We start from the raw sequence: 26,114 nt of genomic DNA on the forward strand, positions 1-26,114 counted from the left end.
GATGGTGCCAATATTTTGATCCATGTTGCCTCTTTGTGGTTTTTTAATTTGTCCTTCTGGTGGAAGAGGGTGTTTATCATAATGAGGCCATGCTGAATACATTTTTCCAGCAGGAGGATGCTGTTTGCATTGAGTTTTCCCATCCTGATTTTCCCAGTTTCTTTGCTCCAGACATCAAAGTCATGGCCAATACTAACGTTAAGGTCCCGAGAAGAATAATCGTTACTTTTTTTGCAACGGCAATGAAGACTTCAGCAAGATCCGAATAGAACTTTTCCTCAACATCTTAGATCAGAGTCAACGGTCAGGACATAATCATTGATGACATAGAACATAGAACATACAGTGCAGAAGGAGGCCATTCGACTCACCGAGTCTGCACCGACACACTTAAGCCCTTCATTTCCACCCTATCCCCATAACCCACTAACCCCTCCTAACCATTTTTGACACTAAGGGTAATTTATCATGGCCAATCCACCTAACCTGCACGTCTTTGGACTGTGGGAGGAAACCGGAGCACCCAGAGGAAACCCACGCAGACACGGGGAGAACATGAAGACTCCGCACAGACAGTGACCAGCCGGGAATCGAACCTGGGACCCTGGCATTCTGAAGCCACAGTGCTATCCACTTGTGCTACCGTGCTGCCCTAAAAGTATTGGTTATGGCTGATTGTAGGTCAAGTGCATGGGTCTTTCATTTGTACAACTGGGGAGTTCTGGCAGTGCATCCAAGATCCGATTTTGGACAGCAAAACCAACTCCATGGACAAGAAGGTGTCTGTCAGCCTCTCCTTTTCAGTAGTAGGTGTATTCGCCTGTTTGTTCTTCAGCTGCCCCTCCAGGAAGGTGGGTCTCAGTGAGGGCAGCGACGTTAATCTGGAGTGACCATCCAGAAAGATGAACTATAATCGTATCATATGAGCTATTAGTAGCTGTATTACTTTACTGTATGCATGCACAATAAAGTGTGTAGTTGCATGATATTTTCAATACGTCCACAGTACATTCTCTATCGTTTTTGTTTCCATGGTGAATGAGCTAAGAATAAACACCCAGCCAAGAGGGACTAGAATTTCCCTTGCCCTATTAGCTTACACTATAATAAAGGCTCTTCAGGCATGTACTTATATAAAGTCTACCTCTTTATTGCCAGTAAAATTTTGTGTTAACAGTTACATATTTACACATTTAAACAATTTGAAAGTACAGTTTACACAATATTTTGACAGGGCTATTCATGTACATGAGGCTTAATAATTTAGACATAGTTCCTCACTATTAAGTAACAAAATGCGACAAGAATGTTTGGCACTTACGGTATGGTGCAGTTCAAAGAGGGAGTGAAAAGACTGTAGTCCTTGTGGTTTGAGGCTGGTAATGTTCCCTATGGATAAGAACACAATCTTACCCAAGTTACGAATTGATACTACGCCTTATCATGCAACATTTCAACTGGCAAAGTTGCTTCAGAATGTCTATATTTCCCCAAAGCAAACATCGCATGGTAATACCAGCTTGGAAGATATCTCACTTGTATTGCTTATATAATCCCAAGATACTTGGGACACATCTTCCCAGTCGGACAAAAGTTTTCAGGCATACACTTTGTGAATTATCATTTATTATAGTGATTTCAAGTGCTTCTATTTCTGAGAGGCATTGTATTTCCAGGCACTTAGGCATCATTTACTAGAACATTGGAGTTTGGTTCAGATCTATTTTTATTTTGGTAACGTCCTCACAGAAGCATGATCGGTCTATGAGCAACAATCAGTCTCTTGGCCTGGAATAATTTCAACAAAATATATCAATGTTCAGTTATAGATAACATTTTTTACCGGTGAATATATTTTGAAGAGTGTATTTTTCCAAATGACACTACTTGTCTTTGAATTTATCCACAGTAGTCTGTTTTGTGGCTTATGTGACCCCATTCTGCAGGGAAGAGCATTAGGGGCAGCACAGTGGTGCAGTGGTTAGCACTGCTGCCTCACAGCACTGAGGACCCGGGTTCAATCCCAGCCCCGGGTCACTGTCTGTGTAGAGTTTGCACATTCTCCCTGTGTCTGCATGGGTCTCACCCCCACAACCCAAAGATGTGCAGGATAGGTGGATAGGCCACACTAAATTGCCCCATAATTGGGGGAAACAAAATTAAAACTAAAGGAGAGCATTAAATGTAAATTCTGAGGGAATATTGCTGAATATGTTTTAACTGATGAATCCCAAACATCTGTATTTAATTACTTTTTTTTGGAATTATACATTAGTGTTTTGCATTTCCAAAAGCAATAATTTGAGAATTAAACTCCGAGATACTGCAGATAAATGAAATCTCTTTGTACGACTGCGCAAGTGTACTTCCGATTCTTAATTTGTGTTACCTTTTCACTATAGAAACCATGGGAACTATTGAGCCCAATTTAATGGCCATGCTGTGCCCAAAAAGCAGCAAGCTGCGGCGCAGTGTGGCCGATAATATTCCGGAGACCCCGGAGACATTGTAATGTGATCAATGGGTGGGATCACTTTTTAACAAATCTGCATATTAAAGCGAGAGAGCTCGTCTCAATTTAATGTGCAGATTCCTGAGTTACCCGAGGTGTGGGATCTATCTCCCTTGCCTTGGAGACCTCAGAAAGCACCGTTCAGTACTGGTCTCCACAAATGGGGACCAGGCAGAATGGCACTCATGGGGGTCTCTGAGGGGGTCGGAGGCCCCCAGGAGGATGCCATTTGGGCAGGATGGCACCATGGCACTGCCAGCTTGTCACCATGGCAGTGTCTCCTTGGTACCAGCCTGTCACTGTCAAGGCAGCACTACCAGATGGTAGAGGTGGTGCCAGGTTGGCACTGCCAAGGTGGTGTTTTGTGCATGGGTACAATTAGGCTGGGGGTGCCCTGCATGGCTGTTGGGGGTCATTTCAGGGCCTCGGAGATTGGGACGCCATTTAAAAAAGGTTCACTGGAACTCCTCAGTGCACAAAACTATGTGTGGCCCAGGTGTCACTGCCAGGATGAGCAGCTGGCAGTGCCATGGTGCCACCCTGTCCACATGGCATGCACCTGGGGGCCTCCAATCCCCTCGGAGAACCCCCATGAGTGCTGTTCCGCCTGGTCGCTGTTGAGGCCCTTTATCAAATGCGAGTTGCGTTTTACAGCCTTGGTTTCTCAGCACTGTAAGCTCCACGAGACACGCAGCTAAATGCGCTCGCTGTGGAACTTTGTTCCCATTTAGTTAAATCGCGCCCATTAACTTTTGAATCATGGTTTGGCTCTGTGATTACCCTACAGGCAATGAATGAAAGCATCGCAACATGTTATCAAAGAGTTTTTATTTTATACAATTTTGCCATGACTCAATAGCTAATTAATCATGAATAGAATTAAATAAATGATTTGATGTTTAACTGCCAATTACAGTGGAAGCATGTTTACCACATTCCCCCATTTTTCATTTGCTTTGTAAATTTTGACGGCTAGTTCAAAAATTTATTTTAGAATATTAAACAAAGCAGGGCTCTAGAACAGTGTGCTTCAGTTTTGAAATTATAATTAGTCATGGCTGCTAGCATCTATTATGTTACTTTAGAATATGGTGCTGGAGCCTTACACTTTTCTGAAACAAAATGTTACCGTTAAAATCATGAAGGGAAGGGAGACAAATCTTTAAGTTGGCTGGCTTGAGTGGGTGCAAATATAAGCGTTAGACTAAGAACCACATGCATTCTCCAGTCTTTGATGAGTTTGAGACTCTGAATTGGGTAGTAGTGTGGCTGCTATCATTTAACTCCAGTTTAGGAAGAGTGGAAATCATCCAGATAATATTGCTTGTACGTTTGTACACTCGATCTCTCTTAATCTAATACTTTGCTGTGGAAAGTGCTCTTGCAAGACCATTAGGTGCAGACAGGATCAGCCTTTGATGGCACCCACATCATTGGCAATCAATCGACACCCAGCGTTTAGACTCTCACATGAAATAAGACTGTTTGACCAAGGATTGAAAGGCTGCCAAGGTTTATAGATCAATATGCTGCTGTGTGTCCGCAATCTTAGGAAAGTAAAAGAGAAAGCTAGAGGCAGGAAAGGATAAGTCACCGGATGGACCAAAGGATTGTGTTTCGGGTTTTATGTGAGGTTAATTGTTGAAACAGAGTCATTATTGCAAGGCAGGCATTTGTATCCAAATGTCTTGACTTCACATTGTAATCAAGTCCATTCACTATCTGCTACAGTTAGTCAATCCAGAAGATAACATCATTATAAAAGATACATAGTCAATGATAACGATTTTTGAAACAGTTGACCTTCTTCTCCATTTCTTGCCTGAATTACAGGGTCTTTTGAAGCTCCATTTGGGATCACAACTAGAGCCTCATATCACCTGACATACCATACCTGCTGTCGGAACAAATACTGCATCCCGAGGAACCTTCTTACACAGCAACCAGATGGAATGTCCAGCTATGTCCCAACCTCCTGCACGTTCAGTCCACACCCTACCAGTGCCACAACTGAATAGCATATTTGATAGCGGTGAACAGGTTGATAAATAGAAAAACTCCACCAATATGTCATAATGCAACAGCACAGATTTTCACTCAAGTTCAGCTATTTTGTCAAACCAAATGCGCTGGAATCTGGGACGGTGAAGCTGTTAAACACCCTAACTGCCTTGAGTCGAACAAGCTTTGTTGGCTGCTATTGAGCAAAGGCACCCCCTCCATGGTGGGCAGGATCTGTCGATCCGTCATAGTACCACTGGGAGATGAACCCAGGAAACCTCCTTGGGAAGAAATGATTTTCTCAGGGCTGGCTGCCAGTCTGGGGGAAGTGGAGAAATTATATCCATATAAACCATACGGGCTGTGCAATCTGAAAGTACTGTAGGCGCCCTGGTGGGTCTGATTGGCAGCAAAGGCATTATTTGATGGTGAAGGCATGATGTACTGGAGCTGAGGAGATGATATCCCAGAGATCGGCACAGACAACCCGGCCTGATGGCAGTTGAATGCCTCTCCTTCACTGCTGGATATTGACATGTTCACACTTGCTGTGTTAGCAACTCCAATGTAGGAGGGGGTCCTCTGGGATGCAAAAGGCTCACTGCCAGGGCTGGTCAGACGATTGTAGGTTTCAGCAAGACTGCTGCTGTATCTGTTAAAGGTCAAGCCCGGGCGGTTGCAGGTGGTGAAGTCTGCTGGGCTCAAGTTGCAGAGCTGCCCACTATTTGGTGCCAGGTGGAAAGCTGGAGAGGAGCAGGAAGAGCCGGGTAGAAGATGTGTTGGGACACCATTTCCTGGATTCTGATGGGCAGATGAGGACATTGTACCACCTATTGAGAAAAACACAGTCTCTTGGCAAAGTTTGTTGTAGCAAATGGCTGTTTTTCACTTTACTATATCTCTCATTGAATATTACAACATTGGCTGCCTCTGCAACCATCAAATGAAAGTTACATGTTTTCATGTTAAACTATTTCCAGTGGATGGTTGGCTTCCATATCTAATGATTCCATGTTCTCCTCAGGCCCTTTAAATTTTAAGACTGGTGTGGCAAAATCATGTGCCAATCCACAATGCCAATCAGCATTGAAAAGAGGCACAGTTGTACCCTTAATCGGCCAATGAATTTAGTCAAATAAGTCAAACAAGCCAGGAAGGTCTCCTGTTGGATCCCTCATCTGTAGCTACCATGTTCCCCCTATTGAGGGAGTTCCCCCTATGCAAGTGGAGAATCAGTGAGGACTCTTTCCAGTGACTGCCACCCAACAGCCTTGCTGCAAATACAGTTATGCGGATGTGAAGTGAGGACAGTACCAAACCCAACTTGGACAAATTATACACTGACTCTCGCTGTTCTGCCTCATGCGTGAAAATTACTATTTAAGAGACTATGGAATATTAGCTCAGCAAAAACCAGAGGGTTTCAGGAAACAAGGAAAACTACCTAAAGATATATATTCACACACAAAACACTGCTATGTTTCAGTACAGAGTATTAAAGCAGCAAAGAACAATTTGTTGCTTCTCATGTCAAACGTACCTTGTACTTTGGTTTCTTTCGAAAGCAGAATGGGTATATGCGGTTTATGTCCCCCAGCCACAGACACATTCAGTTTAAATGCTTGCACAGTCTCGTATTGGACGTGCACCAAGAACTAGGTGTACTGGAGTTACCTCATGCTGCACCAACTTTGTATGATCTGGTTTTACAGTCAGATCCTTGCTTTTGATGGTACAGCAGGAAACTCAACAGGCAACATTGTGCAGAGTGCTGGAAACTTGATGGAAACAGCACTCTGCAATGTTAAAGTCTTGGCCAGCTCGGGGGCAGGGCCTAAACTCGCCAGCAAAGCTGGGAGTCAGAGATCGGGGCCTCTTTTTAAAGGGTTTCCTGATCTCAAAGTGAAATTGAAGGTCCCAACCTACCCCAGGCATCAGGACACTCAGCAGACAAGTGGAACACCCCTGACCCTCCAACACAGATGGCCAACCGTGCCCCCCTGTTTATCTGACTCAACAGTCAGATAAACCCCCCCCCCCCCACACCACAGAGGGATGACCTGACCCCTCCCTCATCATCGGGATCAGTGTCTGGCCTGCATCTCTCCCATCATTGCCGTACCACCGCACATAATGGATGCCTCACCCCAGAACTACCCTTGTATCAGGGCACTTCCTTGCCATGCCCCTCACTACCCTGGGGCTATATTTACCTCCAATTCCTGGCATGGCCAACATGGCTGGTTTCTGTTTTTGGAAACCAGTAGTGATTCACGGCGATGTTACATCAGGCCAGTGGGGGGGCACATCTGATGACACCAGAAGCAACGGCGTTGAGCAGTTTTGAATATTAAAACGAGAGTGAACCTGATTATGTTGCCAGTGGGGGTGGGGAAGATCTCAAAATGAGATCTCGCCGGCGCAAGTCCCGTTACGACCCTCTCACAAGAGTCAGCAGCCATAGCGGGATTTGTGCCCACGGTGAATAGGCCCAGAAAATCGCGGTCAACAAGAATATTAATTCTAAAAGGATGATTATACATAATAAGCTTACATGCACACTGGTGGACATGAAATAAGCAGTCTTACACAGTTAAAATGGCATTTGTGGATAATAATCTTTCACTATAAAACGGTTTCACTGTATTAAAGTATTAGTCTGAAAACAAACAGAACATTTTTGTTCTTCATTTTATGATATTAGTGTAGTATGAACCCCATCGTTATATATTGAAGGTCATGTTGTTTCACATTTTTTATTGCTGGTCACTTTGCACCTTGCTCTGACAAAAATAATGGTTCAACAACAAACAGGGGCAATACCTTGTTTATGAATCCCAGGTATATCTTCAAAGCTGAGTGTCCGCAAAGACGGCCGCCAGAATGCATAGGATTCCACAATAGCCTCTAAACCCATTCTAAATCAAGAAAATTGCACTTCATAAATCACTTGCTCTCCATTTACTATCTATGTAAATGAAATTGCATGTTGATAAATATTTCATTACACAAATTTGGAAAATGTTATTTCTCAAATATTTGAAATGTCACAGTAATGGTGAATGTCTGTAATGTTATAATGATGAATTCAATAATGGAGTATCTGATTACAGTGACAGTTCTATAGAGTGAAGTTGTACGTATTTAGTGCAAAGCCCATCATTTGTTATGCAAACAAAATAGAATTCCTGTTTATTCAGTGGGGTGAAATTCTAGAGTGAAGATAACGATTATTCATTAACTCTCTGTATGCCAAATTGCTTTTGACTTTTCCAAATCTGCATAGGTTATATGAGAAAATAAATAATGTTTGTAAATTTCTAATAATGACTGTAGCACTGTATGGAAAGACAAAGGGACAGTCCTATAATTAATCAGTGAAGTTTTGCTTTATTTTCTGTTTTCAGTCAAATGGCTCCTCAAATGGCTGATTGTTCCAATCAAGGAGATTTTCATTCCCAGTGTCTGTGGCCATTCACAACTGAGAGAATTAACAAAAATGAAAATAAAAAGTGCTGGAAAAACTAAAGTGGGTCTGACAGTTCCACTGGAGAGAGAAACAGTTTCAAGTCTTCTTTGGAACTGACTTTTTAAAATTCTTCCATGGGATGCGGCATTGCTGGCTGGGCCAGCATTCATTACCCATCCTTAATTGCCTCAGACCTTGAACTGAGTGGCTTGCAATGCCATTTAAAGCCATTGCTGCGGTTCTGGAGTTATACTGAGGCCAGACCAGGTAAGGACAGCAGATTTCCTTCCCTAAAGGGGCATCAGTGAATTTGAACCACATGGGCTTTTGGTTTCATGGTCATTGCTGGACTTGTAATTCCAGATTTTTATTTAATTCCAATGTCACCATCTGCCATAGAACATTGCGTGGGTCTCTGCATGCCTAGTCCGGTGACAACACCAGAATGCCACCGCCTCCCCTATGTGATGGGTTTGATGCCATTGAAAGGCCAGGGGAGAAGGTGGAAATAAAGGTAAAGGGAGAGATTACATAACAAAAACATGATGGAACAAAAGGCAAAGGGAGGGGTAATGTTGTAAGAAACTGATCCATCTACTTCCCCTCAGGCCTGAAGAGGAGGCACAGAGGTTGCCAGTATTTTGATGTTTTATTTCAAGTTTCTAGTATCCACAGTATTTTGTTTTTTTTCATGGGAACAAATGTGTGCTCAGAACCAAGCAATTTTCAGGTGAATTTCATTCATTTTCATTACTTCCCGATGCGTTGCCTTTTTTAAAGAGCATCTTGCATTCTTGAAAGCTTTTGTTTGGCACTCGGTCTACGACTGGAATAATCATTAAAGTAGAAATGTAACTTAATTCCATGTTTGCATGTTCCAAATATTTACATGCATTTGTGAATATATTATTACTATTTCATCCAACCAGGGAATTAAGTCACTTAAATTAAATAATTGCATGTTTCCTTGGATGCAATCCAGCCTTTGGGACAACATATCTGTCTATCTCAACAATAGAATGGAACAGAATTACTTGGACTTTTCTTTCTCAAATGTAAAATGAGTATGAATCATTTTTAAGTTTTTCCATTCTTTGCCAGTAATTTTAGATCCATCTTGATGGGGCACAAAAGGAATGGTTTAAACATCACAGTAAAAATAACTGCTGTATTGTTTCACAAGGAAACTAGTAAGTCAAATTCTGGATTTTAAAAAAAATATATTAATTAGTCTAGACCGATCATAGGTTTGCTAACGTACGTTAAGTAAATAATGTGAATGAAATGTATATTGGAGCCAGTATGGGGCTATGAAAAATATCCACAATGATGGACCAATCACGAAACTGATTTTCAACAGGAAAAATTCCCATAGAATCCCTACAATGAAGAAGGAGGCCATTCATCCCATCAAGTCTGCATGATCCCCCAAAAGAGCACCTCTCCTAGGCCCACTCCCCTGCCCTAACCGCATAACCCTGCCGAACCTGCACATCTTTTTACTGTGGGAGGAAACCGGAACAACCGGCAGAAACCCGCACAGAAATGGGGAGAATGTGCAAATTCCACACAAGTCACCAAGGCCGGAATTGAACCCGGGTCCCTAGCGCTGTGAGGCAGCTTTGCTAACCACTGTGTCATCATGCCACCCTAGCATAAGCCAATTGTTTAATAGTTTTTTTTTTGTTGCCCAAGGATACCAATTTCCTTTGTGATGCTTGTTTTTCCCTGAGATATTCCTGAGAATTTCATTGGTTTATCTGCACTTGTGTTAAAACAAATGTAAACTTATTTTTTGTTAATATTTCATTTCATTTCATTTTTCATTTTATTCATTTCATTTCATTCATATTGAAATTAATATGTGCTCATTGAGCATTCAATATTGGTCCAAAGAGGTAAACATTGGGTAAGATTTTGCTGAAAAGAGCAAGATCTTAATGAACTGTCATTAATGCATAAATCAGCCAACAGAGAGGCTGGTTTAGCACAGTGGGCTAAACAGCTGGCTTGTACTGCAGAACAAGGCCAGCACGGGTTCAATTCCCGTACCAGCCTCCCCGAACAGGCGCTGGAATGTGGCGACTAGAGGCTTTTCACAGTCAACTTCATTGAAGCCTACTTGTGACAATAAGCAATTATTATTATATAGCTTGTGGTGAGGATAAAATACAACTGCACCATTACCTTCAAGAACATGACCCATAATTTACATGAAGTTGCTGCTTTTCCATGTTAATTGCCTATTAACCTCACCACAGGAGTGCAGTAATTAACAATCCAAGTATACTTTCTAAAAGGTAATATTTGTGATTGACTGGCAATCAACCTAGCTGGCAAAGAAGTGAACTGTTATAATTCTGGAGTGTCATTCCTTCAGGTTGTGAATTGTTTTGGATGATTATGTATAATTTGTTTGACAAGGTGGATGTGTAAAGGATGTTTCCTCTTGCAGGTGAGTCCAAAAGCAGGGGGCACTGTTTTAAAATTATGACTCGCCCTTTTAGGACAGAGATTTGAAGAGATCTTTTACAGTGTTGTGCGACTAACTCACTGCCTCAGAAGGCAGCAGGGGTGGGGTCATTGAATACTTTTAAGGCGGCGGTACATGGGTCCTTGTTAGATAAGGGAAACAAAGATTATCGGAGGTAGATGAGAATGTGGAATTCAAAACACTAACAGATCAGCCAAGGTCTTATTAAATGGAGGAGAAGGCTCAAAGGGTCAAGTGGGTTGCTTCTGCTACTATTTTTGTATGTTCATATTATAAAAATATATAATGTGACTTTTTTTCTTACTTTTTCCTTTTGTCCTCTCTCTCTCTCGTGCTGAATCCAATCTTTCCTTTTCTCTCTCTGTAGCTGATTTGGCATTGAATTCACTTGAATTTTTCATCTTAAATGCCCTTCACTTTTTTTGATTTCTCAATCCCTTGCTCTTATTGTTTAACCTTTAAGGTACCGTTTGTCCCTTTGCTCCCAGATGGCATGCTGCCTTTGCTGCAGCATTATCAGCTTGCACTTACACCAACATTGTGGGCAAAAGGTTATAAAACCTGAACATGCCCAAGCAAGTCGAAATAATGGGCTGTCCTGCTCCACCATGGATATGTACATTATATCCAATTGTAGTCAGAGCATTATATAGAATGCAGTAATAGACCACTCAACCCAAACATTCCAATGACAAATCAGACTACAGGAGGGAGATAGATCACTTGGTTGCATGGTGAGCAACCTCTCTCTCAATGTTGGAAAGACCAAGGAACTGATCATCGACTTCAGGAAGCGTAGCACTACACACCTCCCCGTCTACATCAATGGCTCCGAAGCAGAGATGGTCAATAGCTTTAAGTTCCTAGGGATCACCATCACCAACAGTCTATCCTGGTCCACTCACATTGATGCAACAGTCAAGAAAGCCCAACAACGTCCCTACTTCCTACGGAAGTTAAAGAAATTCGGCATGTCTGCATCGACTCTCTCAAACTTCTACAGGTGGGGCTTAGAGAGCATCCTATCTGGCTGCATTACAGCTTGGTATGGCAACTGCTCGGCCCAAGATCGCAAGAAACTGCAGAGTGTGGTAAACTCAGCCCAACGCATCACACAAGCTTGCCATCCTCCCATTGATTCTGTATATACCTCCCACTGCCTCAGAAAGGCAGACAGCATGTCACAGACCCCTCACACCCATGTTTTGCCCTCTTCCAGACCCTTCCATCAGGCAGAAGATGCAGAAGTCTGAAGACCCGCGTATCCAGACGTAAAAACAGCTTCTTCCCCACAGCTGCTAGACTCCTCAACGATTCTCCCTTGGACTGATTTGTTCCCTGTAAAAACACTATTCATGATGTCCTATGCTGCTCTTGTTTGGCCCTTGTTCCACACTGTAGCCAATCACTATTTTTTGATGTACCATTGTCAATGTATTTTGTCGATTATTCATTTGTCTACTATGTACGTACTGTGTACGTTCCCTTGGCCGCAGAAAAATACTTTTATTGTACTTCGGTACATGGGACAATAAATATCAATTAAATATTAATCAATCAATACTGGCATTATTGTTCCAATTGAGACTCCTCCCACCCCTTCTCGTCTAATTGAAATAAACATGGTGTTAGCACTTTGAAGAGTAGATAAATCACTACACCTTGGCAATAAGAAAAACAAGGTAGGAAATTGAGAACGATCTGACCATAATTTTCCAGACCATTCTGGTTACAGGGATAGTGCCAAAGGACTGAAGGACTGCTAATATTATGTCATTATTTAAAAAGGTAAAAAGGAATAGGCTAAAGAAATACAGGAAAGTCAATCTAAACTTGATGCTATGCAAATTTTTGGAGAGAATTCTGATGGTCAGTAATTGTTTTAATTTAGAGCACCTAATTCTTTTTTCCAATTAAGGGGCAATTTAGCATGGCCAATCCATCTACCTTGCACACCTTTTGGGTTGTGGGGGTGAGGCCCACGCAGACACATGGAGAATGTGCAAACTTCACACGGACAGTGACCCGGGGCTGGGTTCAAACCCAAGTCCTCAGCGCCGTGAGGCAGCAGTGCGAACAACTGCGCCACTGTGCCGCCTATGATGGTCAGTATTGATTGTCCATTAGAAAGGATACAGATCAATTAAGGACTGTCAGTATGGATTTGTTAAGGGAAGGTCATGACTATCTGACATTCTTGTTATTTTTTAAGTTAACAAGAAGGATCAAGGAAGTGCAGTGCAACTAATGTTGTCTACATGGTCTTAACAAGGCTTTTGACAAAGTCCCACATGGCAGAATCATAGAATTTACAGTGCAGAAGGAGGCCATTCGGCCCAATGGGTCTGCACCGGCCCTTGGAAAGAGAACCCTATCTAACCCCATACCTCCACCCTATTCCCACACCTCCACCCTATCCCCGTAACCCTACCTAACCTTTTTTGGACACAAAGGGCAATTTAGCATAGCCAATCCCCTAACCTGCACATCTTTGGACAGTGGGAGGAAACTGGAGCACCCGGAGGAAACCCACACAAACACAGGGAGAATGTGCAGACTCCACACAGTCACCCAAGCCAGAAATTGAACCTGGGACGCAGGAGCTGCGAAGCAACTGTGCTAACCACTATGCTACCACGCTGCCCATCAGAAAAGTCAAAACACAAGCTGCGGGATTCTCCGTCAGCGGGATCCTCCGTTTTGCTGGCAGCACACCCATGCCAGCAGGTTTCCCGACAGCGTGGGATGGCCACAATGGGTAACCCCATTGGCCAGCTGCCGGAATGGAGGATCTCGCTGCCGGCAGGGCACTTTGCGCCGGAAAACGGAGCTGGTGGGACGGAGAATCCCGCCCCTGGTATCCAAAGAAATGTTACAAATCAGGTGCAAAATTGATTCTGTGGCAGGAAAAAAAGGATAATGGATGATTTATGTGAATCGAAGACTGCTTCCAGTGGGGTTTTGCAGGGCTCGGTATTGAGTGCCTTTCTTTTTAGAGGATGTATCAATGATGTAGACTTAAATGTAGGAGCGTGATATGTAACATTTAGCCTGATGGTTAATAGGGAGGAAAAAAGCTATTGGAAGATATCAATGTCTGGTCAAGTGGGTAGGATTCAATCCAGAGAAGTATGAGGTAATGTGTTAGGGGAGGACAAACAAGGCAAGGGAAAACAGAATAAGTATTATGTTGCCGAGAAGTGTAGAACAACTTGGAGTACATGTCCACAGGTAGATAAGAAGCTATACAGAATACATTTCTTTGTTAACCAAGTGTGGAATATAAAATAAGGGAGGTTATGCTGGAACTGTATAATACACTAATTAGGCTAGATCACTGTGTAAGAGAGGGTGCAGAGGAGATCTGCAAAGATGTTGCTGCGATGCGAATTTTAACTATGAGGAAGGATTTGACAGAATGTGTCATTTTCTTTGGAACAGAGGAGGTGGAGGCATGATTTATAAAATTATGAGAGACCTAGAAAGAGTGCATAGAGAGGATCTATTCCCCTTAGCAGAGAGGTTGATAAGCAAGAGGGCTTGGATTTAAAGTAATTGATAGAACGATTAGAGGCAGTTGAGGAGAAACTTTTCCACATAAAGGATGTAGGTCCAGAACTCACTGCTTGAAAGGATATTAGAGATATAAATTCTTATTGCATATAAAGTAAGTACTTGGATATGCACTTGAAATGCTGTAACCTACATGATAATGGACCAAGAGGTGATAAGTGTTGATTCAACTGGGTAACTCTTTTTCAGAAGGCAGAGAAGTATGAAAGCATGATGGTTATGTTACTGGACTAGTAATCTGGTAATATGAGCTCAAATCCCACCACAACTGCTAGTGGAAAATAGATTCAATCCACTGAACAAAATCTAGAATAAAAGTTAGTATCAGTAATGGAGAGTAAGAAACTCCAATATTGTTGTAAAACCCCATCTGGTTCCCTAATGCCCTCGAGGAAAGGAAATTTGACATCATTACTAAATGTGACTCTGGACCAGATGACTTAACACTCAACTGCCCTCTTAAACAGACTAGCAAACCATTGGCAACAAGAGGCTGTATTCATGAAGTTGACTCATCATACCTTCAAGAGCAATTAGTGATGGGCAATAAATGCCAGTCTTACTGGCAACTCCCACATCCTTGAATGAATAAACAAAGCTTTTGTGCCATCTCTATGACGTTATCAGCATTTTCATATCATTGATGAGATGCCAGCATTGCTGATTAGGCCAACATTTATTGCCCATTCCTAATTGCCCTGGGGAAGCTGGAGATGAGCTGCCATCTTGAACTCCTGTAGTCTATATGGTGTAGGAACTCCACAGTGCTGTTAGGGATTGTTATAACCCTAGATGGGACTCGTCCAGCTGGGGATGATTGTTCCTTAGTGCTGATTGAGCTGTGAGTTAACCAGTATAACAGGTCAGCTTCTGTAGCAGCTGACAGGAAGGAGTGAGGACCTTGAGATGTGTAACTGGGTCCTGTGTAAATACTGCTGTTATGCTGAACAAACGTCTTTCTTATGAACTCTTCGGGCTCCCGTTTGTCATTTACTTCAGGGATGAAGTACCAGATTTTGACCTGGCAACTCCCAGGTGATGGTGTTCCCACGTGTCTGCTGCCCTTGTCCTTTTAGTTAGTGGTAGCTGTCGGTATGGAAAATGCTGTCTAAGGAGCCTTGATGAGTTACTGCAGTGCATCTTATACATGTAACATAATGCTGCTACTGTGTGTCGGCGATGAATGGGGTGAATTGCGTAGATGGGGTGCCAATCGAGGGGCTGCTTTGTCCTTGATGGTGCCAAGCATCTTGAGTGTTGTTGGAGCAAGTGGAGAGTATTGCATCACACTCCTGACGTGTGCCTTGTAGGTTGTGGACAGGCTTTGGGGAGTCAGGGGGTGAGTTACTTGCCGCACGATTCTGAGCCTTTGACCTGCTCTTGTTGCCACACGATTTAGATAGCTAGTCCAGTAAGTTTCTGGTCAATGGTAACTTCCATAATGTTGGTAGTGTGGAATTCAGCTACGGTAATGCCGTTGAATGTCAAGGGTCGATGTTTTTATTGGAAATGGTCATTGCCTGACTTTTGTCTGGTGCGAATGTTACTTGCTACTTGTTCATCCAAGCCTGGATATTATCCAGATCTTGTTGCATTTGGGCATGGACTGCTTCAGTATCGGAAGAGTCACAAATGGTGCTGAACATTGTGCAGTCATCAGTGAACATCCCCACTTCTGACCTTATGATGAAGCAGCTGGAGGTGGTTGGGCCTAGGACGCTACCCTGAGGAACTCTTGCAGTGACGTCCTGGAAATGAGGTGATTGACCTCCAACAACCACAACCATCTTCCTTTGTGCCAGGCAGCGGAGGATTTTCCCCTGATTCCTATTGACTCCAATTTTACTCAGGCTCCTTATCGCTATACTTGGTCAAATGTTGCCTTAATGTCAAGGGCAGTTACTCTCACCTCTAGAGCTCAGCTCTTTTGCCCATGTTTGAACAAAAACTGTAATGAGGTCAGTAGCTGGGTGACCTTGGCAGAACGCAACCTGAATGTGAGTGAACATGTCTTTGCTAAGCAAGTGCCACTAAGTAGCACTATTAATGACCACTTCCATCACTTTACTCATGACTGAGAATAGACTGATTGGGTAAAATTGGGTAGGTTTGATGTGACTTGCTCTTTGTGTATATACTTGGGCAATGTTCTACATTTCGAGATAGATACCAGTGTTGTAGCTGTGTTGGAACAGTTTAGCTAGGGTGTAGCAAATTCTGGAGCACAAGTCTTCAGTATTATTGCTGGAATATTGTCAGAGTCCACGGTCTTTTCAGTATCCAGTGCCTTCAGCCATTTCTTGATATCATGCGGAGTGAGTCAAATTGGCTGAAGACTGGCTTCTGTGATACTGGGGACCTCCGGAAGAGGCTGGATTGGCTCATCCAATTGGCATTTATAGCTGAAGATTGTTGCGAATGCTTCAGCCTTATATTCTGCATTGATGTGCTGGGCTCCTCCATCATTCTGGTTTAGGCTGGTTTAGCACACTGGGCTAAATCGCTGGCTTTTAAAGCAGACCAAGCAGGCCAGCAGCACGGTTCAATTCCCGTACCAGCCTCCCCGAACAGGCGCCGGAATGTGGCGACTAGGGGCTTTTCATAGGAACTTCATTGAAGCCTACTCGTGACAATAAGCGATTTTCATTTTCATTCCGGATGGGGATATTTGTTGGGCCTCCTCCTCCAGTGAGTTAATTGTCCACTACCATTGGCCGCTGGATGTGGCAGGACTGCAGAGCTTCCTAACCTTCTATTTCCTTCTCTTTCGTGTTTATCTAGCTTCTCCTTAATTTATACTATTCACCTCAAATGTTTCCTGTCGCAGTGAGTTTAACATGGTCACCATTTGGGGGTAAAGAGGTTTTTTCTGAATTTCCTCTTTGGTTTCTTGGTGACTGTCTGATATTGATAACCTCTTGTCATGTTCTTGTCCATGATATCATGATTTCTCTCTATTAGGTGATTCTTCAGTTTTTTTAAGAGTATATATTTGCTGATAATTATAACCTTGCCATTCTGGTAAAAGTTTTGTAAATCTTTTTTTGCACCCTCTTCAGCGCCACGAGATATTTTTTATTGTAAGGTGACCAGAAATGTTTTTTATTCTTACATGGGATATGGGGGTTGCTGGCAGAGCCAGCATTTGTTGTCAATCCCTAACTGCCTTCGAACTGAAGGACTTGCTAGGTCTTTTCAGAGGTCAGCTAAGAGTCACCCACATTGTTGTGGGCCTGGAGTCACATGTAAGCCAGGTTGCATAAGGACGGCAGACTTCCTTTCCTCAAGGGACATAGTGAACCAGATTTTGGGGGGGTTGTTGTCACAACAATTGGTGATAGTTGTCGCGGGTACCATGACTAGAACTACATTCCAAATTTCACAATTAGATTTAAATTCTACCAGCTGCTGAGGTGGGATTTGAACTGGCTGGTCCAGTGAAATCACCAATGTGCCATCATCACTTACACTTACACATGCATTATATACAGCATTCCAAGTGTGGACTAACTTTCAATACAGGTTTAGTATAACGTCTCTACTTTTCAATTCTATCTCTCTGGACATAAGCTGGCCAAGTGACACATTCCTGTTGAAATTCATGTAGACTATTCATTGCACGGTGGCACAGTCGTTAGCACTGCTGCCTCACAGCTCCAGGGACCTGGGTTCAATTCCGGCCTCCGGTGACTGTCTGTGTAGAGTTTCCACTTTCTCCCAGTGTCTGCGTGGGTTTCTTCCGGTTGCTCCGGTTTCTTCCCACAGTCCAAAGATGTGCAGGCTAGGTGGATTGGCCATGATAAATTGCCCTTTAGTGTCCAAAAGGTTAGGTAGGGTTACTGGATTATGGGGATAGGGTGGAGGCATGGGCTTAATTAAGGTGCTCTTTCCAAGGGCCGGTGCATACTCCATGGGCCGAATGCCCTCCTTGGGCACTGTAAATTCTATGATTATATATTTGGTCCCCAGGAGGCGTTTTCTCATTGTGTCGGGATTTTCCCTCTTGCTGGTGTTGAGCTGAATCGTTTGTTTTATTTCCCTGAACGCGTTCTCCCAACCTTCCTAAAACATTGGCATAACATTGGCTATCTACCAGTCCTTTGGCACTAACCATATTAACCTGCACTTGCTGCATCAGTCTCTTTGTGGATTTGCCAGGAAGGTGGTAGATACCAAATCTGGCGAAAGCACATCAGTATAATTGACCTACATTTATTAAAGAAATATCCCACAGTCGGGAAAATTCATGGCGACCAGGTAATGAAAAATGTAAAGTCCTGCTTGTTGTTTGCTAGCCAACATGTTGCTCAGATATAATGGCTTTCACACTGACTTCACAGGGGATCATAGGCATTTTGCAGGAAGCTACAATAAAATATTTATTGGCTAGACTCGGGCTCAAAAATCATGGCTTCATTTCCCCAGTAATAGGAACGTTTGGGTTTCAGTCAAGATAAAAGTTGCCTCCCGGAGAGATGTTGCTAAGGCGATAATTTACACAAGATGCCTTGAACTTTTCCCATTTTATCACTTGCCGCGCTTGCGCTATCAAATGGCCGAGTTTGCTTAGCAGATCGAGTTGTGTTTTCCTGTTTTTTCTAAGAGGCCAGTGTTTGCCCCTTTCTGCTTTTTAAACTTTATGGGCAGTGCAGGGGTCCGACCGGGGGTGGTGGTGTGCTGGGGGGGGGGGGGGGGGGAGACCCATTAATCTCTGCATCTGTCCCTGTCCCTGGCCGCCCGGAGGGTGTGCGAGGTACAAGCACCAATTATTTCCAGTTAAGTGAGGCGAGGGAGGTGTGAGGTTGAGGGAAGTGTATTTGGGCGAGGAGAAAGAAGGCTATCATTGTGTGTGTGTGTGAGAGAGATTTACAATGTCGGCGCTGAGGTATGAGGCAAGTTCTCCGTCAAAGGGGAACTAAATGATTACCTGTTGCGACCTGAATCCCGGAACCCTTTGGCAAATGGGTTTCTGTCGATCTTCAACCTGGTGATCTGAGACAGAAGCGGAATTGACATTAGAGGACAGCGGCTGGCTTCAAACTGGTTCCTGACTGGAACTGTTCCATTCATGCATGATCCCGGGGAAGGAGACAATTTCTAACAGCCCTCTTGCCTATTGACTGATCTGCCAAGTTTAAACCGCTCCAGATCGCAGAAACGTCTCGATTTAAACAAAAAATAGAAATTAATTCTAAAATGTAACAGTTGTTTAACTAGAAGCTCACCAACTCAGTGGACCGGGTAAATAATATTACCGTTGAGCAATCCGCGGGATGTTGTTTGTTAAATGTGTGTGATATCCGATTTAAACCTCCGCTCTACAAAGAGTTGTGTTTGGCTGAAGTGTAAGTGTGTGAAGTGCAGGGTGAGGAGGGCGGTTACTCTGGCCCGGCGGAGGGGCTGCAGTGTCTTACCTGCTGGTTCTGGTAGGCGGTCACTGTTGTGAAGACGGTCTCCGGGAAGGAGAAATGCTTCACCCCGTCCCCTCCCGGGATGGCTTTGATGGGTGAAAGCTCCTCTCCACACTCTTTGCGGATGACATGGACCCGGGGCTGATATTTGTGCATGGAGTGCAGTATAATCTGTCCCGGCAACAAACAAACAATCCAGATGGTTATCTAAAGAGCACAATCTCCTCACAGGGTCCAGCTGTTTCATTCTGGACCAGGCTGGGTGGTGCTAGACTGCGGGATCGCTGGCCAGAGCTGATAAATGGGCAGCTCCCACCATGTGAGGGCGAAGCAATGCCCCTTTCGCCTGCACCATTTCCTGAACTATAAGCGCGCACTGCTGACCTCTTCCAGCTCGTTTTCTATATACAGATCAGTGTGCCTTTTGTAGGAAACGTCGATGCAATTGTTCCTCCCTGCCTCTCTGTTCAATTCTATAAGTTTCCCTTCCCTAGCGCCGGTAAATCTATACAGGCTGATAACAGTGCAAATTACAAATTGCCATGGTTTGACACGTTCAAGCACACACCCGGGGTCGTGAGTGTGTTGTCTATAAAGAACGACTGTCCTGTCTTTATTCGACTACATTGCAATGGGTTCTCTTTACCGTTTTCGATAACACATTGAAATCATTGTAAAATTGTTTTTTTTCTCCACGCTACCTTTACGCTCCCAGTTCCAATGCGGAACTTCTCCAGGCTTTCACCCCTAAGGATGAAAGATTCAATTCATCTCGCCACTTTACTCGCCCACTTTTCAAACAACGGACTCGCCCCAGTGTGCCACACACGACGGACGGCGAGTTAACCCCGTAAACAGCACTGCAGCCGGACACTTCATGGGAAGGGAGAGGTCCAAGTGGGCCCAACGTTACATGTTGTAGATACTCATTCGCGGGGTTCTTTTGTCAATCACATTTATACAATAACTCTCTGCGGTGTGGGGAGCCCGCATGGCAGGCCACTTGTGCAGAAACATTCGGAGAACAGAAATACTGTTGAATCCTCGATAAAGGTTAACATCTCAGGAAATAGTTCCTGCTCCAATTAGAGCAATAAGGGGGTGAACGGGCGATTTGAACGATGAACCTGGACGGGGCGGGGGGGGGGGGGGGGGGGGGTTCTGCTTGGCGTGGGGAATTGCAAACTCTACCAGCGCTGAAAGGAGCCCAGAGATAGAACTGTAACATTTAAATGTAACCCTCCTCCTTTCGAAAAATCCCCATTGATGCAAAGCAGTGATCCTGAGGCCAGCAGGACTTGCCCATAGAACACCTTGGCGCGTTGAAAATCTGGATACATATTTTTTTTAAATCTAGAAATTAAGAGGCTGTTTATCAATTGTTGTAAACACTGGGCTTGTACTTTAGAATGGGGGGGGGAGGGGGAGTGAGGAGGGGGCGAGGAACTGCCGCCCTCACCCAGTGTGGCCTTCATGGGGTTGATTCTTAACCACTCCCTGAAGTAGGCGAATAAGCCACTCCGTTGTATCAAACATTATATACAGGACAGCAGCGGTTCAAGGAAAGCACATTCGCTATAAATTTGCACAATGGCAGAATAATCAAACTTTCTATTTCATTTGAACAACTTTCATTCTGAATTAAAACCAGAAGCCCGTTAACCGGCATTCAACAGTACAATTACTTGGTATTTAGGTATGTATACAATCACCCCCTCCCTCCCTTTTCCCTTCCCAGCTATCCCCTCTATCCCACCCCCGCTCCTAACCGTGGCCGGACAACTAGCCTCATCGATTTAGGACACAATGTGACTCGTCACGTCTGCACATCCATACGGAACTGACCGGCAAAACACAGCAATTGTTGCAACCTCTTTGGACCGTAGTAACCTTTTTACAAAATGTTGGGATAAAATATAAAAACTTGGGAAATTTTAAACCCAATCGCACATTTCCACAATAATGCATTGCTTCTTTATAAAGACAGCATCAACTCAACGTCAATGATATAATTCACACAACCGCTTTATGTGGAATGCGCCTTAAATATTTACTTATTGATTCTCTTTGCGTCAGATTAAGTTGTCCTTGGCGTTTATTTCGGCTTGATCTCCCGCATGGGAAACATTCTTGAAAACTACCAATGATGCTCCCAAATAATCATCTATCTTTTTAAAAAAAAGTCCCGTTGTCCATTTAATGACCCTTGCCTTGTTTAAATAAACATGTTAACTAATCTTGGGCCGTCTCATAAAGTTTGGAGTATTTTTAAACAACATTCCGCCGAGGAGAGGCGTCAGGGACACAGCACATAGCGTGTGTCAGACTCCTTTACCGGAGATTTTTTTAAAAAGAATATTGCAAAGAGATATTTGCACTAACTGGACTGGGAATGAGGGCATCAGTTCTGAAAGAATAGTCGTACAAGTGAATCCTGATGGTTTTGGAGTGACCTACACGATGGAAAGTAGCCAGGCCTCTTGGCTGTGGTTACACGGTTGGAAGAGGTGATTGAGTGAAACGACAAAAAGGGGAATGAATGAATGAATGAATAAAATGGGCGCTGGACACTCACATGTCCCTGGTCGTCCAGCTCGTTGTTGGTGAGTTTGAGCTTGTCGAAGCTGATGACCTGTCGCATCCAGGTATCTCCGGAGGCTGGAGAGTCCGGGTGGATGTAAACCCGGGGAGGAACTGGCGAATCCGCATTCCCTGCCACCATCCATTTGGAGCTGTGGTACACATACCTGCGGCAAGAGGAGACAAGCACTAACCAGCTGAGCACCTCCAGAAACGGCAACACTTCATTAAAAAAAATAAACCATGTGACCACCAAACACCTTCCCCCGTTGAAACATAATCACAATACTCGCTTTTCTGTTTGTAACCCACATTAAGTCGTTTTGGAAATTCAACAAATCCAGGAATAAGCATTGGGGGGAATATAAATTCTTCCAGATTACTGGAAAATGTATTTCTCCCAAAGCTTTCAAAACTGCAAAGGCTGCTTCCGTAATTTTGCGGTGAATCGGATTTTGCGAATCAGTTTTCATCGCCTCATTTTAAAGAGATACGGGATGATTGTAAAGCGGGCAGGCATTGCAGCCGGGAGGTGCAAACGATAAGAGAGATTGGACTTTAATAGCTGGGACAGATGAACGGTTGCAAAGGTGTGCGGCTCTGCGGGGAGCTCTGGAAGGGAGCTGTACATGTATACCATATATATATGTACCAGGAACCGAGATTCGCATACTAAACATTGGATTCCGACTGCATTACCCGGTTGCGGTGATAATGAGCAGACTGGGACTATGCGAGATACGACGCGGTGGGAAGCCCACGTCTCGTGCCATTCCTATTGAGACCGTTCCTTGGGGGCGGGGGGGGGGGGGGTACATCCTGATGGCGGGAGATAGGAATTGTTGGCGGGGAGAGATATCACCGCGTAGTTCTGGACTGTCGCTAGTTACACACGATTGAAGCCGGTACATGTGGAGATGGTGGGCGTTACACGGTGGCCAGAACCAAGGAGTGTGTGTGTGTGGGGGGGGGGGGGGGGGTGACCTACTTAGCAAATTTGGAAATCCGAGAGATGCCTACTTTCCCACAATTTAATTGTTCTGATGAATACACAGGAAAATAGCGACAAAATACCATTCGGCCCGTTCTAACCCTCCCTGGCGAAGCCCCAACTCTCCTGTTCTAGTTATATCCGTTTGTGTTCCTCTGTGTGCTCCGACTTTATACCTATAACGTTTGTTGTCCACTGGTATAATGTCCATGGCGATGTAGTACTGCTGGTGAGGATCCAGGCCACTGATCTTCACCCGCATCGCCGGAAACATCCTCCTTTACATAGAAACACAAATCAGAACAAACACATGAAAATGAAGAAAGCAGCTTCGAGAACAGAGAGTAAAATCTGAAGTATTGCACCTGGCAACCGGTAAGGCAGCCAGACCCCGCTCCATCTCGCCCCGATATGTAGTAGAAGAAATACTGAGGACCAACTACTTTCCAACCAAACTATAAGAAAGAGTTAGGAGAAAGAGCCAGCAGCCGCAAAATACGGTAAATGTGCCCTTTAAAAATACCCGGGTAAGTCATTGTGCTGGACAGTAATTAAATCGTGAAGTCTTTGGATTTAATCACAGAAAAGCGTCTAAAATCTGTAAATTTCTGTAACTGGGATGAGGTTTGTCCATGTCAGTCCACAGCGAAGTTATTTTCGAGCATTTGCAAACGGGTGGGCGTTAGTTTAAAAGCAGGCGAGTGTGAGAAGGTTCCTCACTACATGGCAAAGCTGCAGAGCCACCGTGGGCGCAATGGCATGATGGGCAAGCGGTGACCAGACACACCGACTGAAGGGCATTTCACATATAAGTTGTAGCCAACTGCAGAGAAAGGCAAAGAGTACCTTGAGCGGCTGGTGTTGCGGGACGCACACACACACACACAGTCAGACTGACCTGCCTGCTTTCGTTATGATCATCTCGGTGCCGATATCGTGGAACCTCTTCCACAGGTCAGCGCCTTGAAGCTCGACTTGAATGTCCTCCCGAGAGGTGCCACCCTTGGGCGCGACGTAGGCCTTACTGACTACTGCAGGGGTCGGGTTCTCCAGGGCATCGTCCCCGTTCAGGACTGGAGCATTCGAGGAACAAAACGAAACATTTGAAAGCGTCCCGATTGCAGGCTGCAGTTCCCCAATAAAGACCATACTGCGAAACTTTAATTAGATACATTCACGCACACAAACACAGACTCAAGGCTACTTTAAATGTAGATATGTCATTTCTACTGTCTTCACAGAGGCGTGAAATGCAAAATATCTTTTATTTATATGCCAGCTAACGTCACAAATGTTATAATTTGAAACCTATGGTTGGAAAAGGAGAGGAGTTTTTGATCGATTAAAATTGAACCTGTAGAGTGTGCCCAGGCGACGCCCCGGGATATCCCCCCCCCCGGATATCCCCCCCCCCCCCCCCCCCCCCAGAGGATCAGTTGGGACAGGAGAGTTCAGGGTCCTGCTTGGCACACTCACTCACCCGGCCTCTCGCTGTAAGCGCCGCCGCCTCTGTCGCCCTCCGGGTTGCACTCGGTGCTCGGCACGTTCACGGTCTGGCTTGTCCTCAGATCCTTCACCTCGGCACCATTGTCGCCCAGTCTCCTTTTCTTCTCCGCCCCGATTAGCGCTTCCACAGAAAAGGCGTGAGCTTTCAAACTCATCGTGGACGGCGACCTCCTTTTCTCGGCCATTCCACGCTGGGCTGTGTGTGTTACAAGTTAAGTTTCTGAGAAAGACAAGTTTTTCTTCCTCCCCCTATCCGCCCCCGCCCCCCCCCCCCCCCCCCCGCCACCCTTTCCACCTTCCCAAACGTCCAGATGGAATCCAGTGCGCAGGATATTCCTGGAGAAGAGGAAAAAGTTTTAGAGAGTGGCAAGGGGGGGAAAGAGAGAGAGAGCGAAGGAGAGGGAGGAAAAAGGGGGCTCCGTCTCGTCCAATGGGCCAGTTGGACTGACTTGGAGTGGAGACGCCGCGGGTGGACTCTCTGAGCGCAATTAGGGCTGGTAATTGAATTTTGTTGCCTTGATCTGTCAGCACTTACAAGCAGGAGAGCGCTGGACATACTTCAGCCGGCCAGCTCCACGCGTGTCAGTTCCAGGCGGCAGGGGGCGGGGCGTGTGGGCAGGGGGAGCTGTCAATCACACCCATTGCGCCCTATCAGCGGCCGGCGATTGTCCTAATAGACCAATGTGAGCAACAGATCTCCCTCATTAACATGTCTCTCTTGGCCGATTATGGGACGGAGCCTTTGGGACTGGCCAGGTTTCTGCTGCAATATGGGACTGGCCAGGTTCCTGTTGCAATATGGGACTGGCCAGGTTTCTGCTGCAATATGGGACTGGCCAGGTTCCTGCTGCAATATGGGACTGGCCAGGTTTCTGCTGCAATATGAGACTGGCCAGGTTTCTGCTGCAATATGGGACTGGCCAGGTTCCTGCTGCAATATGGGACTGGCCAGGTTTCTGCTGCAATATGAGACTGGCCAGGTTTCTGCTGCAATATGGGACTGGCCAGGTTCCTGCTGCAATATGGGACTGGCCAGGTTTCTGCTGCAATATGGGACTGGGCAGGTTTCTTCTGCAACATGGGACTGGCCAGGTTCCTGCTGCAATATGGGACTGGCCAGGTTTCTGCTGCAATATGGGACTGGCCAGGTTTCTGCTGCAATATGGGACTGGCCAGGTTTCTGCTGCAATATGGGATGGCCAGGTTTCTGCTGCAATATGGGACTGGGCAGGTTTCTGCTGCAATATGCGACTGGCCAGGTTTCTGTTGCAATGTGGGACTGGCCAGGTTTCTGCTGCAATATGGGACTGGGCAGGTTTCTGCTGCAATATGGGACTGGGCAGGTTTCTGCTGCAATATGGGACTGGCCAGGTTTCTGCTGCAATATGGGACTGGCCAGGTTTCTGCTGCAATATGGGACTGGCCAGGTTCCTGTTGCAATATGGGACTGGGCAGGTTTCTGCTGCAATATGGGACTGGCCAGGTTCCTGTTGCAATATGGGACTGGCCAGGTTTCTGCTGCAATATGGGACTGGCCAGGTTCCTGCTGCAATATGGGACTGGGCAGGTTTCTGCTG

General features: G+C 44.9%; 1 protein-coding gene across 3 annotated transcripts in view; it reads right to left on the minus strand.

The window, feature by feature from the left end:
• Positions 1–1,129: 1,129 nt before the first annotated feature.
• The window catches only part of tbx18 (T-box transcription factor 18), a 30,564-nt gene continuing 5,579 nt past the window's right edge, over positions 1,130–26,114 (minus strand). For 2 of the 3 annotated variants that reach the window (XM_072499830.1, XM_072499829.1), the window contains exons 3-10: positions 24,512–24,733; positions 23,930–24,104; positions 23,208–23,309; positions 22,036–22,207; positions 19,464–19,631; positions 18,977–19,041; positions 7,337–7,431; positions 1,130–5,343 (exon numbers count right to left, since the gene is read on the minus strand). In XM_072499830.1, the coding sequence (XP_072355931.1) occupies positions 4,628–5,343; positions 7,337–7,431; positions 18,977–19,041; positions 19,464–19,631; positions 22,036–22,207; positions 23,208–23,309; positions 23,930–24,104; positions 24,512–24,722 (1,704 nt within the window). In that variant the 5' untranslated portion in view covers positions 24,723–24,733 and the 3' untranslated portion in view covers positions 1,130–4,627. Of the gene's footprint in view, positions 5,344–7,336; positions 7,432–18,976; positions 19,042–19,463; positions 19,632–22,035; positions 22,208–23,207; positions 23,310–23,929; positions 24,105–24,511; positions 24,734–25,072; positions 25,262–26,114 lie in introns of those variants that run through there. The other variant, XM_072499831.1, reaches the window with a different exon arrangement.

This window comes from Scyliorhinus torazame, chromosome 4 (assembly GCF_047496885.1).
Source record: "Scyliorhinus torazame isolate Kashiwa2021f chromosome 4, sScyTor2.1, whole genome shotgun sequence".
In the NCBI taxonomy this organism is placed as follows: domain Eukaryota; kingdom Metazoa; phylum Chordata; class Chondrichthyes; order Carcharhiniformes; family Scyliorhinidae; genus Scyliorhinus; species Scyliorhinus torazame.